Source organism: Parus major, chromosome 2, assembly GCF_001522545.3.
Source record: "Parus major isolate Abel chromosome 2, Parus_major1.1, whole genome shotgun sequence".
Lineage (NCBI taxonomy): Eukaryota > Metazoa > Chordata > Aves > Passeriformes > Paridae > Parus > Parus major.
Window position 1 is genome coordinate 82,083,937 of NC_031769.1, and position 15,915 is coordinate 82,099,851.

Genomic DNA, 15,915 nt, shown 5'->3' on the forward strand with positions numbered 1-15,915 from the left:
CCATCTTTCAGAACCCTGCTGGCCCCATGGTGGACAAGATAACAATCTCGCCCCCACTCTCCAGCCATGTCCCAATATAGACCTGGCAGGGTAGAGCTGTCACCACCCCACGAGTGACAGGACATTGGCCAAACACCCAGGCGTCCAGGCCACATAGGTTCCCCCTTCACAAGGGTCCCTGGAGTCCTAGCCCTATAGATCCCCTCCATGCACAAAGAACCCAAGCATTTGGGCTCTATAGACCACCCCCCAAGAAACCCAGGCATCTGAGACCCATAGAAAACCCAGGCGTCTGAGACCCATAGAATCATCACAAATCCCACCAAAGCACCCCGGACCCCCTAGATCACACACACACACACAAGGGACCCTGGCACCAGGGCTCCAAAGTTTTCTCTCCTTGCCCCCTTGCCTGCACCCCCCCACCCCAAGGGATCCAGACGTCTGGGCTTCATAGACACCTCCTGCACAAGAGACCCAGGCATCCAGGCCCCCAGCATACCTCACATCCCACCCCTAAAAGGACAGCCCTTGCTCACCCCTACAGCTCTGCCCCATAGATCATCCTGTGAGGTGAATATGTGGGTCTTGGATGCCAGGGTCACTGGAGAGATGCCACCTTGTGGCTGGGGAAGTGGGTGGGAGGTGCCCCCCTCTTATCAGCCACCCCCTCCCCAGGAATGCTCCTCCCCTCCCCATCTCATGATGGTCTATAAAGGCCTTGGGGCTGCGGGGCTGGCATAGGTGTTGGCGTGGGGCAGAGAGGGAGAGGGTGGGGAGCATAGTGGGAATATGGGATGTGGATATGAAGAGCTGAGGGATGATATGGGGAGTTATGGGGTGCACAGGAGGGTTATGGAGCATATGGGGGTCTATGGGGCACAGGAATCTGTGGGGGATATGGGGCACAGGGGGCCTATGGGACACATAGGGGTTCTCTAGGGTGTGGGGACCTGTGGGGTACACATGGGGTTATGAGGCACAGAGGACCTAAGAAGTAGTGAGGGAAACTGTGGGGTAAAACACAGCAATCAAGGGGACACTGATAGCCTGTGGGGCACCCAGGGGTCTATGTGGCAAAGTGATCTAAGGGGCATAAAGGAGTCTATGGGGCAAAGAGGGTCAGTAGGGGGCATGGGGTGTGGCCCTACTCATCCCCTGCATGTCCTTCCAGCTCCCTTCATCTTACCTGCTAGATCTACAGACTGCAGGTGAGTGTGATGTTGTGGGGCATCATGGAAACGGATGCTTGGGGAGGAGGGGTGGCTATGCTGCTGTAGGGTGTATGTGTTGCAGTAGGGTCTGCACATCACTACAGGGGATCCATACTTTGCTATGGGAGTCTGCATATGGGGCTGCGCAGGACTCTAAGGTTCCCTGCATTGTTATAGGGGTCCCTGCACTGCTATGGGTCTCTGTGCATCACTGTAGGGATGCCTGAACCACTGTGGGGGTCTGTGCATGGCTATAGGGGTTTTCGTGTTGCAGGGTTCCATGTATCACACCAGGGGTTGGTGGTCCCTGGTTGTGGAGGTGCCTGTATCAGTACAGAAGTCTGTACATGGGGTGATGCATAGGTATTGGGGTCCCTGCATGACTATAGGGGTCTGCCTACAGCTATAGGGGTCTGTGCACTGTATAGGGCTCAATACTTGGGGTTATGAATGGCTGTAGGATTCTGTGCTTGGGGCCATACACAACAATGAGGTTCTGTACATCACTATTAAGGGTCCTTTAATGGCTATAGGGGTCCTTGCACGGAGTCTCTGAATCACTACTGCAATCTGTGCATGGGGCAGTGCATGACTATTTGGGTGTGCAGAGGGCTATAGGGCTCTCTGCACATCTATTGGGACCCCTGAACGGGGCTGTGCACAGCTACAAAGCTGTATCTGGCTATAGTGTCTGGCACAACCATAGGTGTCTGGGCATAGCTATAGGGGCCCATACATGGCAATGGGGTGCGGCAAATGGGGTTGTGTGAGCCTCACACTTCCCCAGGTGATGCAGGGTCTCTGTCTGTGTTGGGCAGGATGGCAGACGCAGTGCTAGCAGCACTTGGGGCAGCAGCCCCCTTCCTGCGGCCAGGGGAGAGGGAGCGGCTGGCAGCACAGACCAGACCCTTTGACCCCCGCAGCGAGTGCTTTGTCCCCCATCCCCGAGAAGAGTTTGTTCGGGGACGGGTGATGGGGCGGCAAGGAGGGGAGGCCACCGTCCAGACTGAGCTGGGAGAGGTAGGCAACTGAGGGATAGGGGTGGGTGAGGGGAGCGGGGCAAGTGGCCATTTAGGGCAAAAGATTAATGGGGGTGAGGGGGTAATGGAGGAAGGGGTTAAGGATGGGAAGGGTTGATGGAAGGTGGGGGCAAAGATGGCAGGTGGGGGAAAGAAAGGGGGGGTTGGGCATCATGGGGGTTGAGGGGTTGGTGGGAAGTAGGGGGGTAAAGAACTAAGGAGGGAGGGGTTAATGGGATAAAATTAATGGGGGAGGGGTCAAAGGAGGGAGTGGGGTTGAAAGTTTGGGGGGGAGCAAACAGAGGAGGGGGAAACCAGACTGATAGTGGTGGAGGCCCTGACCCACTGAAGACTCCCAACCGATGGGAGGTAGTCCCCAACCCATATGAGACCTCTCCCAACGCATGGAAGAAATCCTACCAATACAGCACCCCCTACCCCATGGGGCACTCCTCAAACCATGGACACCTTGCAACCTCCACCCTCATATCTCCCCATTCCCCCCAGACAGTGACGGTGAAGGAAGCTGACATTCACCAGCAGAATCCCCCCAAATTTGACAAGATTGAGGACATGGCTATGCTGACCTTCCTCCATGAACCTGCCGTCCTCTATAACCTCAAGGAGCGCTATGCCTCTTGGTTGATCTATGTGAGCCTTCCCACAAGCCCGTGGAGCACCCGGGAAGTAGGCGGGGCCTTCCTCACAGCCTATGGGGTGGATGAAAACTAGTGACTTTTCCCCAAAGCTCTTGGGATTCCTGGAACCAGATGGGCCTTCCAGAGAGTCTATGGGCCACCTAAACCTGGTGTGGCTTTTTCATGGATTTTGGGACACCTGGAACCTGGTGGCCCTTCTCCAGCTCCCTTGGGCCACCCAGACCCAAGATATCCCATTTCTAGACTGCCTCAGCCACCAAGACCTGAGATGTTGCATCCCCTGTCCCCTTTGGCCACCCAGATCCAAGATGTCACTTTAATAGCCCCCTTCATGGGATATAGTATGTTCTATCCCCAGACCCCTTGGGCCACTGGCACATGAGATGTCCCATCTCGGCATGTTGTGGGCCATCCAGTACTGAGATGTCCTTTCTTCAGCCCCTTTTCGGACAATCAAAATCAGGACATCCTGTCACTATATCCCTTGGGCCACCTAGACCTAGAATGTCCTCACCTGGTGGGGTGACACCTCCTGATTCTGACCTACCTGCCCTTTTCTCCAGACCTACTCAGGGCTCTTCTGCGTGACTGTCAACCCCTATAAGTGGTTGCCCGTCTACAATGCTGAGGTGGTGGCTGCCTACCGGGGAAAGAAGCGGAGTGAAGCTCCACCCCATATCTTCTCCATCTCTGACAATGCCTACCAGAACATGCTGACAGGTAAGGATGTTCTGTAAGGACCTTAAACTAAAAGACCCCACTCCAAATAATGGCTCCTGACTTAGAACTGGTTCTCACCTGGGAAGATGGAGAACCCCAACCCCAAGACCTCAAGCATGTTTCCCAACTTCATCCCACCTGAGTCCTCTCTTTCCTTGGCAGACCGAGAGAACCAGTCCATCCTCATCACGTAAGGCCCTGCTTTGTCCATTCCCCCCAGTAGTGGGGTGGGATAAAGGATCCACCAGGGTGTTATCCAATATCTCACTGTTGCCCTCCCAGCGGAGAATCCGGGGCAGGGAAGACAGTCAACACCAAGAGAGTCATCCAATACTTTGCCAGCATTGCTGCCATTGGTGACCGCAAGAAGGAGGTGACCAATAGCAGCAAGGTGAGTGCCTCAGTCCATGTGCCCTTGGCAGAGAGTGTGTCCACCCAGGGGTGTCCACACCCAGCTTTGTCCCACCTCATCCAGGGCACCCTGGAGGACCAAATCATCCAGGCCAACCCTGCCTTGGAAGCCTTTGGCAATGCCAAGACCCTTCGCAATGACAACTCATCCCGATTTGTGAGTGATGGAGTGGGTTCTATGAGGAAAGGTCTGTGGGGCAGTTTGTGGGACAGGTTCTATGGTGTGGGATCTGCTGCATGAAGACAGCCACCTCTACCTCCTGCCACTGCTTTCCCAGGGGAAGTTCATCCGGATCCATTTTGGGGCCACGGGGAAGTTGGCATCAGCTGACATTGAGACCTGTAAGTGGGTTGAAAGACCAAGGGGAAGATGTCTTGTAGTCCATCATCCATCCATCCATGGACTTATCTATCCATGCATTTATTCATCCGTCCTAGGACTCATCCATGTATGGACTCCTCCATCCACCCATGAACTTCATCCATCCACCCAGGAACTCTTCATCCATACATATCTCCATTTGTCCCTCCATCCAATCACCTCTTCATCTCCTTATCCCACCATCCACCTGACCCTCCATCTCCAATTCTTTGTACCTCCACCTCCTTGTGGCTATCTCCCTCCCTCCCTCCTTGCCCCCACCCATGTCCATCCCTTCATCTGTCTTCACAGTTGATGGATCCATCATCTCATCTAACTATCCATCTGACCTTCCATTTTCCTCTCTTCTTCCCTCCATCTCCTCATCCCCCCATCCAGATACCCCTCCTTTTCCATCTCCTCATCCTATCATCCATCTCTCCTTATCTCAACCCATCTCCTCCTCCTGACTTCCACCCATCTTCTCTTCATACCCACCCCAGATCTCCTGGAGAAGTCACGTGTCATTTTCCAGCTGAAGGCTGAAAGAAACTACCACATCTTTTACCAGATCCTCTCCAATAAGAAGCCAGAGCTGCTGGGTGAGTAGGGTGCTTGGCCTTGAGTCTTCTGCTTCCTCTCCTCCAATTCTCTGCTCCTGGGGTAATTAAGGATGATTGGGGCTTTTTAGCCAGTGCAAATGCTCAGTTTTTCTCTCTATCCTGGGCCCATGGAACAGAGATGCTTCTCATCACAAACAACCCCTATGACTACAGTTATGTCTCCCAAGGAGAGGTGACTGTGGCCTCCATCGATGACTCTGAAGAGCTGTTGGCAACCGATGTAAGTGGTGGGGTGGGCAGGTGGACATCCCCATGATGTGTTGAAGGTGAAGTGCCAGGTGGATGGTTGAAATTGTAGAAGATGGATGGGTAGGGGAGAGGAGGAACATAGGGATGAGAAGTAGAGGATAGGAAGGGTGGAAGATGGTGGGTTGGTGGACTGTGATGATGTGCGGTGAGGGACAGAAGGTAGGACAGGAGGCAGAGGGTGGAGGGGGTTGTGGGTGGAGAAAAAACAGGTAGGGGACTACTTAGATGGACAGATGTGTCCATGGGTGAACAAGTCCTCAAATGAATGAGCCCATGGATGCATGGATGGAGTTAATGGTGAATGGATGAGCCCATGGATGGATGAGTCAATGGATGTATGGATAAGTGAATCCATAATAGGTGAGTCCATGGTTGGATTAGTCCACAGATGGATGGAGGAGTTTATAAGCTGGAAGGGCAGAGGGACACAAATCGTGGCCAGCAGAGAGTCATGACCACATCTGGTGGCAAGGCTCTCTCCCACCCCCTTCTACCTATCATCCAGAGTGCTTTTGATGTCCTGGGCTTCACGGCTGAGGAAAAGGCTGGTGTCTACAAGCTGACGGGCGCCATCATGCACTTTGGCAACATGAAGTTCAAGCAGAAGCAACGGGAAGAGCAGGCAGAACCAGATGGTACTGAAGGTGAGTGGGTACAGGATGACATAGGTCTTGAGGTCACCAGGTTAAGTGGAATCTGACAGCATGTCTTCTTTTTGACACTCTGCAGATGCTGACAAGTCAGCCTACTTGATGGGGCTGAACTCAGCTGACCTTCTCAAGGGGTTGTGTCACCCTCGGGTAAAGGTGGGCAATGAATATGTCACCAAGGGGCAGAATGTCCAGCAGGTATACTACTCCATTGGGGCCTTGGCCAAGGCTGTATATGAGAAGATGTTCAACTGGATGGTGGTGAGGATCAACAACTCCCTGGACACCAAGCAGCCAAGGCAGTACTTCATTGGTGTGCTGGACATTGCAGGATTTGAGATCTTTGATGTGAGGACTGAGGGGCTGGCAGGGTATTTGTCCTCTTGGGGGTTGTGTTGATCCAGTTGAGTGTTGAGATAAACTTCTGAAGCTTCATGTTGTCCTCTTCTGGAAACTGGATCTCTTTGGGCCTTGTGTTGATCCTCTTGGGTGTTGAGTTGACCTCATTGATACTACTGGCCATTCTGTTAACCTGGTTGGGACTCAGGTTCACCTATAGATCTCATAAAGCATTCTGTTGACCCCGTTGAGTGTTGAGTTGATCCATTTAACCTTGTTTGCCATCTCCTCTCTCCTTCCCCAGTTCAACAGCTTCGAGCAGCTCTGCATCAACTTCACCAATGAGAAGCTGCAGCAGTTTTTCAACCACCACATGTTCGTGCTGGAGCAGGAGGAATACAAGAAGGAGGGCATTGAGTGGGAGTTCATTGACTTTGGCATGGACCTCCAGGCCTGCATTGACCTCATTGAGAAGGTACCACCTCCCTCAGGGTCTTGTGGGGGCTGAAGGGACCTCTGGGGAAGGGTCCTTTCAGTTGCAGCTTAGCAGGAATCCCAAAGTTGGCAAGTTGGGTTGTACTTGGTACTACCCAACTTGTACTGTAGCCAACAAAGTTTTTTTCTTCCTAGCCCATGGGAATCATGTCCATCCTGGAGGAGGAATGCATGTTTCCAAAGGCCACAGACATGACATTCAAGGCCAAGCTCTTTGATAATCACCTGGGCAAGTCGGCCAACTTTGGGAAGCCACGTAATGTCAAGGGGAAACAAGAGGCCCACTTTGCCCTTGTCCACTATGCTGGGACAGTGGACTACAACATCATTGGCTGGCTGCAGAAGAACAAGGACCCCCTCAATGAGACGGTGGTGGGGCTCTACCAGAAATCAGCCCTGAAACTCTTGGCCAACCTCTTTGCCAACTATGCTGGGGCTGATGCACGTAAGAGGAACCCCCTTCCTCATCATCTGGGCTTCTTCCCAGACTGTCTCTGTCCTATCTCATCCTTTCTTCTCCAACAGCTGTGGAGAAGGGGAAAGGAGCTAAGAAGAAAGGTTCCTCCTTCCAAACTGTCTCTGCTCTGCATCGGGTGAGAGTGCAAGGGTTATTCATGGGCCCCAGGGTGTGTGGGTGTGGAAAAAATTTCCTAGGGCAAGGGATGACCCTTGGTGGGATAGGCTGGTGGGGTGTATTCATTATCTTCATCACCTCCTCCTCCATCTTTCAGGAGAATCTCAACAAGTTGATGACCAACCTGCGGTCTACCCACCCTCATTTCGTCCGCTGCATCATCCCCAATGAGACCAAGTCTCCCGGTGAGCTGATCCCTGAAGGTTGATCCAGAGGACAGTGCTGGGCCCCGGCCAAAGGTGGTGGTGGGGAACAGTGCTTTGGGGCAGGCCTTGACTCACCAGTCTTGATGACCCACCAGGTGTGATGAACAACCCTCTGGTAATGCACCAGCTCCGCTGCAATGGAGTGCTGGAAGGCATCCGCATCTGCCGCAAGGGCTTCCCCAACCGCATACTCTATGGGGACTTCCGCCAGCGGTAGGCACAGAGGAGAAAATGTGGGGATGGGGTGGACAACGCCACTGGGACTGATTTCAGAGGTTTCCTGTCCTCTCTCCTCACCAGGTACCGCATCCTGAACCCTGCCGCCATCCCTGAGGGGCAGTTCATTGACAGCCGCAAGGGCGCTGAGAAGCTCCTGGGATCCCTTGATATTGACCACAACCAGTACAAGTTTGGACACACCAAGGTGAGGTCACTTGCTCTTAGTTATGGTGGTCCCACCATCCACAAGGTTTTCATGGTAGGACCAGATGGACTTTATGGTCCCGTCATCTACTTGTCTACCCATCCCTCCACCTCCATCAGCACTTACCTTCATCTCTCCTCAAAGGTCTTCTTCAAGGCTGGGCTGCTGGGGCTGCTGGAGGAAATGAGGGATGAGCGCCTGGCCCGGATCATGACCCGCTTGCAGGCCCAAGTCCGTGGTTTCCTGTCCCGTCAGGAGTTCAAAAAGATCCTAGAGCGCCGGTAAGTGGTGAGATAGAGATGGTATTGCATCCATGTTGAGTGGAAGCCTCTGGTGACCCACATCTTGATGTGGCTTCTCCAGGGACTCATTGCTGGTGATCCAGTGGAATATCAGGGCCTTCATGGGGGTGAAGAACTGGCCTTGGATGAAACTCTACTTCAAGATCAAGCCCTTGTTGAAGAGTGCTGAGACAGAGAAAGAGATGCAGGTAGGACAGGGCCATGGGGGGCAAGGTGGGTGGGTGGATGGAGAGAGGAAGTGGTATGTGGGGACAAAAAGGAAGAAATGAGATTTACATGGCACCTTTTTGCCTCCCACAGAACATGAAAGAAGAGTTTGGGCGGCTGAAGGAGGCCTTAGAGAAGTCAGAAGCCCGGCGGAAGGAGCTGGAGGAGAAGATGGTCTCCATGTTGCAAGAGAAGAATGACCTTCAGCTCCAAGTGCAGGCTGTGAGTGACCTAGATGTCCCAGCCCCTCACTCTTTTTTCGTTCACCTTAAACCAAGCTTGCCCCTTCCAGGAGCAAGACAACCTGGCTGACGCTGAGGAGCGCTGTGACCAGCTGATCAAAAACAAGATCCAGCTGGAGGCCAAGGTGAAGGAGATGACTGAGCGGATAGAGGATGAGGAGGAGATGAATGCTGAGTTGACAGCAAAAAAGAGGAAGCTGGAGGATGAATGCTCAGAACTGAAGAAGGACATTGATGACCTGGAGTTGTCATTGGCCAAGGTGGAAAAGGAGAAACATGCCACTGAGAACAAGGTGAAAATGGGGAAAGGTCTTGACCTCAAACTGTAGGGAATTGAGCTGACTCAAGCCAAAGTAAGGAGAGTCTGGTGAAGACCCAAGGCTAGTTGGGTTGGGTTGAAAAGAATCAAGGCTGTTTGGGCGGCCAAATTCAAGGCTGGATGAGTTGGGTCATGAAGACCCAAAAATGCTTGGGTTGGGTTGTGATGATCTGAGGCTGGTTGAATTGCATCACCAAGAACCAAGGTTATGTTTTCCTAAATCGCCTGACTTAGACCCATCATCACAAAGAGCAAGAACAACATCCTGTCTCTTGTCCTACCTCCGGTACCAAACTGGAGGCTTGATATTTCTCCTCCTGCAGGTGAAAAACCTCACAGAGGAGATGGCTGGGCTGGATGAGATCATTGTCAAGCTAACAAAGGAGAAGAAGGCCCTGCAAGAATCTCACCAGCAAGCACTGGATGACCTGCAGGCAGAGGAAGACAAAGTCAACACCTTGACAAAGGCCAAAGTCAAGCTGGAACAGCAAGTGGATGACGTGAGTATAGGCCAGTCTCACAACAGGCATATAGCTGGTCCCTTGGGGTGTGGAAGTCCTTCTGGAGTGTGTATTTGTGGGGGCTGATGGGTTTGTGTCTGCCTCACTTGCAGCTGGAGAGTTCACTGGAGCAAGAGAAGAAGGTCCGGATGGATCTAGAACGGGTCAAAAGGAAGTTGGAAGGTGATTTGAAGCTGGCTCAGGAGAATATCATGGACCTGGAGAATGACAAGCAACAACTGGATGAAAGGCTGAAAAAGTAAGGGCCTGCACACTTGCTTTTCCTTTGCCTTTAACACCTCTGCTGAGCACTTGGGAGAATAACTTACTGATGTGTCTCCCCACACTTAGGAAAGACTTTGAGCTCAATGCCCTGAACACCAGAATTGAGGATGAGCAAGCAGTTGGAGCCCAGCTCCAGAAGAAGCTCAAAGAGCTTCAGGTGAGGTGGGCTTCAGGTTGGGGGTCAAGCAGAAAAAGGAACTGGTCCTCCCCATTATCTTCTTCATATCTTTATGAGAAGGACCTAAACCAGTGTGCCACCCACCTGAGGTTGGAAGCCCATGGCATGTCTCTTGTCCTAGAACCTCTGTCATTTATTGCCTTGAAATGACTCATGGGCTCCTGGACAGGTTGGCTTTCATGGGGGTTGAGTTGAACCAATGGGTTTGGAGTACTCAGGGTAGAAAGAGCGTCTTGGGTAGAATCATCTGAGATGAGCAGACCATCTGGGTTGAATCATGTTCATTCCAATGTCCTTAGAGAAGTGTGTGCTGAGTTGTCCGTTAGTCCAGTCAGTTCTAGGACTGGCTGAGTTGAATGTCCTCAAGACCAGTTGCATTTGAAAATCTCAAGGTAACTTGAGAAGGTGGAGTGTCTTCAAATAAGGCCAGGTTGATCTGGAGAGCTCAGATCTTGACTAGGTTGAAGAGAGCTGGATGGGATCAAGACTGGTTGAGGTGAAGGGTCTACAGTTGTCTGGGTTGAGCTGAAGAATCTACAATTGGTTGGGTTGATTTGAATTGACTTAAAGAACTCTCCAGCTTGATTGGTTGAGTGGAGAAGCTGGGTAAAACCAAGTCTGCTGAAAACACGTTCATCCCTGGAGCACAGGCACGGATTGAGGAGCTGGAGGAAGAGCTGGAAGCAGAGAGGACAGGCAGAGCCAAAGTGGAGAAGCTGCGCTCAGACTTGTCACGAGAGCTGGAGGAGATCAGTGAGCGTCTGGAGGAGGCAGGTGGTGCCACATCAGTGCAGATTGAGCTCAACAAGAAGCGGGAGGCAGAGTTCCAGAAGATGCGGCGGGATCTGGAAGAGGCCACACTGCGGCATGAGGCCACAGCTGCAGCACTGCGCAAGAAACACGCCGACAGTGTGGCTGAGCTCAGCGAGCAGATTGACAACTTACAGCGTGTCAAACAGAAGCTGGAGAAGGAGAAGAGTGAGCTCAAGCTGGAGCTGGATGACCTCAGCTCCAACATGGAGCAACTAATAAAGGCCAAGGTAGAAGGAGGGCAAGGTGAACATCTTGTCTCCTCCATGGGCATCATTCTCCTGCTTCATTCCTTCCCTCCATAATTTCCTCCTCCAAGGTGGGCATGGAGAAGATCTCTCGCACCATGGAGGACCAGGCAGCTGAACACAGGGCCAAGCTGGAGGAGACACAACGAGTCCTCAATGACACTAGCACCCAACGGGCCAAGCTCCAGACTGAGAATGGTGGGAACTCTGACCCACCATATCCCTCACCCCACATTCTCAGCCCCTGTCCCACATCTTCAATCCCTGCCACACCCTTGAAAACCTGCCCTACCTCTGCAGGAGAACTGTCCCGCCAGCTGGAGGAAAAGGAGGCCCTTGTCTCTCAATTAACTAGGGGCAAGCAGTCATACACCCAGCAGATGGAGGACTTGAAGAGGCAGCTGGAGGAGGAGATGAAGGTGAGGTTTGTGGGATGGCTGATAGGGTTTCCAGGAAGGCCACAAAACAAGCACTTTCATTGGTAGCACCAAATGAAAGTCAAGTTCACACCAGTTAAGTGAGGTGGTTGCATCTAAGAGTGGTTGAGTTGGGTTACATTGGTCTAACAGCTGAGAGGCTGGGCTAAGCAGGTCAGATCTGAAGCAGCTGGGTTGGCCTATGATGGTTGAATAGCATTGGATGAGGGGACTGGGTCAAACTAGAGATACCCATTTTTAGATCTCTCTGGGTCTAGATGTACTGAATTTGGGTGGGATGAAGGTTTGGCTTAGAAATGCCAGTGCTTACTAAGTTTGAGGACCTACATATAGCTCAAGTTCACCTTCTCCTTGCCTCTCCCTCCCAGGCCAAGAATGCACTGGCCCATGCCCTCCAGTCGACCCGGCATGACTGCGACCTCCTCAGGGAGCAGTATGAGGAGGAGACAGAGGCTAAAGCTGAGCTCCAGCGCTCACTCTCCAAGGCCAACTCTGAGGTAGCACAATGGAGGACCAAGTATGAGACAGATGCCATCCAGCGCACTGAGGAGCTGGAGGAGGCCAAGTGAGTAATCTCAGGCAGGCATCTCAGGGCAGGGGAGAGTGGACACCCTTCCACTTTAGAAGAATCTGGAAAACGTATAGGTATATGGAGATGGTAGATATCCAGAGCTTCAGCTGACCAGTGGGTGGAAGAAGGTTTGAGTTGACTCACTTGATCCATGGGTCACCACAGCCAGGTTTTCTCCCATGGCAGGAAGAAGCTGGCCCAGCGGCTGCAGGAGGCTGAGGAGGCGGTGGAGGCAGTCAATGCCAAGTGTTCCTCCCTGGAGAAGACCAAGCACCGACTGCAAAATGAGATTGAAGATCTCATGGCAGACCTGGAGCGGTCAAATGCAGCAGCTGCTGCATTGGACAAGAAGCAGAGAAACTTTGACAAGGTAGGAGGACAAAGGGTAGAAAGGGGGAAGGAGAAGGGTGGGAAGGGGGTAGAGAAATGCAGGTCCCATGAATCAAAAACAAGCAGAAGTCCAGAAGAAAGCTGAACAACTTTCAAGGGCCATATTTTAGCAGAGCTTCAAGTCCCTTTCAGGAGAGTATTGGGGAAAGGAGGAGGAAGATGGAAAGAAAGTTCTTCATGGGAAAAACAGTAGCTGAGCAGGTGGGGTCCTCACAGATCTTGTCTGAGTGGAAGCAGAAGTTTGAAGAGTCACAGATGGAGCTGGAGGCATCGCAGAAGGAGGCCAGATCCCTCAGCACTGAGCTCTTCAAGCTGAAAAATGCCTATGAGGAGTCACTTGATCACTTAGAGACTTTAAAGAGGGAAAACAAGAATCTCCAAGGTGAGACTGTGGTCCTCCCGCTGCCCACCTTGTTGTATTCCATTACCTTGTTGTATTCCACTACTGATGGGTTATCATCTGGGCAGAGGAGATCTCAGACCTGACAGAGCAGCTGGGTGGCAGCCACAAGACCATCCATGAACTGGAGAAGGTCCGGAAGCAGCTGGATGCCGAGAAACTGGAGCTCCAGGCTGCACTGGAGGAGGCTGAAGTGAGCCAAATCACACCCCTGTAAGGCCCTAATTTGTCCTAGTCTTCTCTGTGGCCCCCTAATTTCTCTTTGTCTCCACCAGGCCTCTCTGGAGCACGAGGAGGGAAAGATTCTGAGGGCTCAACTGGAGTTCAACCAGGTCAAGGCAGACTATGAGCGCAAGCTGGCTGAGAAGGATGAGGAGATGGAGCAAGCCAAGCGCAACCACCTGCGGGTGGTGGACTCACTGCAGACCTCTCTGGATGCTGAGACCCGGAGCCGCAACGAGGCCCTGAGGCTGAAGAAGAAGATGGAGGGTGATCTCAATGAGATGGAGATTCAGCTCAGCCATGCCAACCGCATGGCTGCTGAGGCTCAGTGCCACCTGAAAGGAGCCCAGGCTCACCTCAAGGTGGGATTACCACACCTGTAAGGAGGTCTTCCTAGCCCCCTAACCCCATAAGCTGCTGGTTGATGTCCATCCTATTTATCCTAACAGGATACCCAGCTGCAGCTGGATGATGCGGTAAGAGCCAATGAAGATCTGAATGAGAATATTGCTATTGTGGAGAGGAGAAACAGCCTCCTCCAATCGGAGCTGGAGGAGATGCAGGCAGTTGTGGAACAGACTGAGAGGGCCCGCAAGTTGGCTGAGCAGGAGCTGATTGAAGCCAGTGAGAGGGTCCAGCTTCTCCACTCACAGGTGAGACCTCTGAGATGGGTTTTAGCGCTGGATAGAATCACCAGGGCATTTACGCATTTCTCACTGTGAGATACGGATTAGGAGAAGGGCAAAACAGACTTAAAACTTAAAAGAAGTAAAGAAACTTTATTAACAGGACTACAAGAATAAGAAACCAGAATAAAACCTCCAGAAACCTTTCCTCCCTCTGCCCAACTTTTTCCTTTCCCAAATGACAATGTAGAGACAAAACCTGGGATGTTAAGACAGTACCAACTCTACAATTGTCTTCTCTCAGTCTTTGGAGAGAGAGGAGTTTTCTCTTGTCATGCCATGGAGACTTCTCCACAAGAAATAGTCCTCGTGGCTTTTCATTTCTATGAATAGCAGCCACCTGGGTAAAATTCTGCCATCATGAAATTTCCTTCCATCTTCACAGCCCTCCTAGAGGTGTGTCCATGGACCATGAACTCAAGGGGTATTATTTTAAGGATGAGTTATTCAAAGTTCTCTCCATCTGTCTCTGTGATCATCTCTGGGAATAGAGGTTTCCTTCTTCTCTCCCTGGAGGCAAAGGACCTTCATCAACTCTCATCTCTCTCTCTCTGTTTAAGTGTCTCATGGGATTACAGCTACTCGAACATCTGCTTAGCTTCATCAATGGATACCTCTGCTCAAATTTAGTTTGAATACTTCATTCCCCCAATACTCTTTTATGAATTAAAGAAGATATTTTCAGTATATCATTGTTCATCTCCATGGCCATATTAAAAAAATATATCAGCCCCATTTGGCATCTCCTCATCCCTCTTCCATCTGAGGCTCAACTCTTTCTTTTACTGACCTTGATGTTTTCATATTTTCTCTCTACATGTCACTCCATCCATTTCTTTTCCTGGAGAGAGGGACAAGGTCTGCTGGTCTCATCTGTGTAGTGAAAGGGTTAAATCTTTCCCAGGTTGTGGCAGTCACAGTGTTAGTCACACTAACATAGATTTCAGGCCATGTTAGTGCCTCCCTCAGCCCTGAACCCGCTGGGAGGAGTGGACAATCCTTGTCCTGGAGCCATCTGTGCAGGCTGGGATGGAGGTTGGTGAGTGTCAGCAGCTGTGGCCTGGCCCAGCCTGGGGCTGGGCCCCCTCCCCTGACCTCCATCCTCCCGCCCGGGAGCCACTGGGGTCTGGCCCAGCCACCAGGCCATGGGGGAGCAGGGCCGGCTTCAACAGAGCTCTTCTACCTTTCAAGGCCAGAAAAAAAGAGAGAGTTCTTGGGCTTGTGGTTTTTAAAAGAGGAATTCACAGAGGTGGACCTAATTTTCAATGGTGCAAAACGCTTTTAGTTCTCAGAACTGGCCAGCTATTGGCCTATCTCAGGCACAGAAGCAGCTCCCAGCAGCTTCTCTCAAAGAAATCACTTCCATGGGTGGTTCTTACTCCTTTCCCTAAATGTCAAACTACCACAACCTCACATGCTTTCAAGGACAGAGGTCACCTCCATCCACGGGTGTGGGCTTCTAATGGGTTGATTTACCAAGATCTCCAGATCCTTTCAGCCTGCAGAGTTGGCAGGGAGTAAGGGGGCATTGAACCCATGGGAGTAGAAGAAGGGTAGGTCATCAGTTGAAGAGACACCTCCTGAGATCCTCTCCTCTAACTCTAGAACACCAGCCTCATCAACCAGAAGAAGAAGATGGAGGCCGACATCTCCCAGCTGCAGACAGAGGTGGAAGAGGCCATCCAGGAGTGCAGGAATGCTGAGGAAAAGGCCAAGAAAGCCATCACTGATGTGAGTGCCATGGTGGGACCAACATCTAGGATACCTTCCACTGGTGTGTAACGGAGAACATGCTTTGGTCCTCCTTCTCTGCTTGCTTCTCTCCTTGGGCAGGCGGCCATGATGGCAGAGGAGCTGAAGAAGGAACAGGATACCAGCGCTCATCTGGAGCGGATGAAGAAGAACATGGAGCAGACCATCAAGGACCTGCAGATGAGATTGGATGAGGCTGAGCAGTTGGCCCTCAAAGGGGGCAAGAAGCAGCTGCAGAAGCTGGAGGCTCGAGTGCGGGAGCTGGAGAATGAGCTGGAAGCTGAGCAGAAGCGCAATGCTGAGAGTGTCAAGGGACTCCGCAAGTCTGAGCGTCGTGTAAAGGAGCTCAGCTACCAGGTGGG

General features: G+C 51.9%; 1 protein-coding gene across 1 annotated transcript in view; it reads left to right on the forward strand.

The window, feature by feature from the left end:
• Window positions 1-1,029: 1,029 nt before the first annotated feature.
• LOC107215970 (myosin-7-like) overlaps window positions 1,030-15,915 on the forward strand; it is a 16,425-nt gene continuing 1,539 nt past the window's right edge. Inside the window, exons 1-36 of the mRNA XM_019009176.1 lie at window positions 1,030-1,211; window positions 2,033-2,234; window positions 2,741-2,884; window positions 3,456-3,612; window positions 3,775-3,802; window positions 3,895-4,003; window positions 4,088-4,180; window positions 4,302-4,365; window positions 4,888-4,986; window positions 5,124-5,227; window positions 5,762-5,900; window positions 5,986-6,254; window positions 6,550-6,720; window positions 6,876-7,185; window positions 7,266-7,333; window positions 7,472-7,559; window positions 7,676-7,793; window positions 7,881-8,004; window positions 8,149-8,285; window positions 8,368-8,494; window positions 8,607-8,735; window positions 8,806-9,048; window positions 9,398-9,574; window positions 9,688-9,833; window positions 9,926-10,016; window positions 10,688-11,077; window positions 11,167-11,293; window positions 11,396-11,514; window positions 11,901-12,097; window positions 12,290-12,473; window positions 12,710-12,875; window positions 12,962-13,086; window positions 13,169-13,477; window positions 13,565-13,768; window positions 15,407-15,532; window positions 15,635-15,910. Coding sequence (XP_018864721.1) covers window positions 1,072-1,211; window positions 2,033-2,234; window positions 2,741-2,884; window positions 3,456-3,612; window positions 3,775-3,802; window positions 3,895-4,003; window positions 4,088-4,180; window positions 4,302-4,365; window positions 4,888-4,986; window positions 5,124-5,227; window positions 5,762-5,900; window positions 5,986-6,254; window positions 6,550-6,720; window positions 6,876-7,185; window positions 7,266-7,333; window positions 7,472-7,559; window positions 7,676-7,793; window positions 7,881-8,004; window positions 8,149-8,285; window positions 8,368-8,494; window positions 8,607-8,735; window positions 8,806-9,048; window positions 9,398-9,574; window positions 9,688-9,833; window positions 9,926-10,016; window positions 10,688-11,077; window positions 11,167-11,293; window positions 11,396-11,514; window positions 11,901-12,097; window positions 12,290-12,473; window positions 12,710-12,875; window positions 12,962-13,086; window positions 13,169-13,477; window positions 13,565-13,768; window positions 15,407-15,532; window positions 15,635-15,910 — 5,700 coding nt within the window. The 5' untranslated portion in view covers window positions 1,030-1,071. The remainder of the gene's footprint in view (window positions 1,212-2,032; window positions 2,235-2,740; window positions 2,885-3,455; window positions 3,613-3,774; window positions 3,803-3,894; window positions 4,004-4,087; window positions 4,181-4,301; window positions 4,366-4,887; window positions 4,987-5,123; window positions 5,228-5,761; window positions 5,901-5,985; window positions 6,255-6,549; window positions 6,721-6,875; window positions 7,186-7,265; window positions 7,334-7,471; window positions 7,560-7,675; window positions 7,794-7,880; window positions 8,005-8,148; window positions 8,286-8,367; window positions 8,495-8,606; window positions 8,736-8,805; window positions 9,049-9,397; window positions 9,575-9,687; window positions 9,834-9,925; window positions 10,017-10,687; window positions 11,078-11,166; window positions 11,294-11,395; window positions 11,515-11,900; window positions 12,098-12,289; window positions 12,474-12,709; window positions 12,876-12,961; window positions 13,087-13,168; window positions 13,478-13,564; window positions 13,769-15,406; window positions 15,533-15,634; window positions 15,911-15,915) is intronic.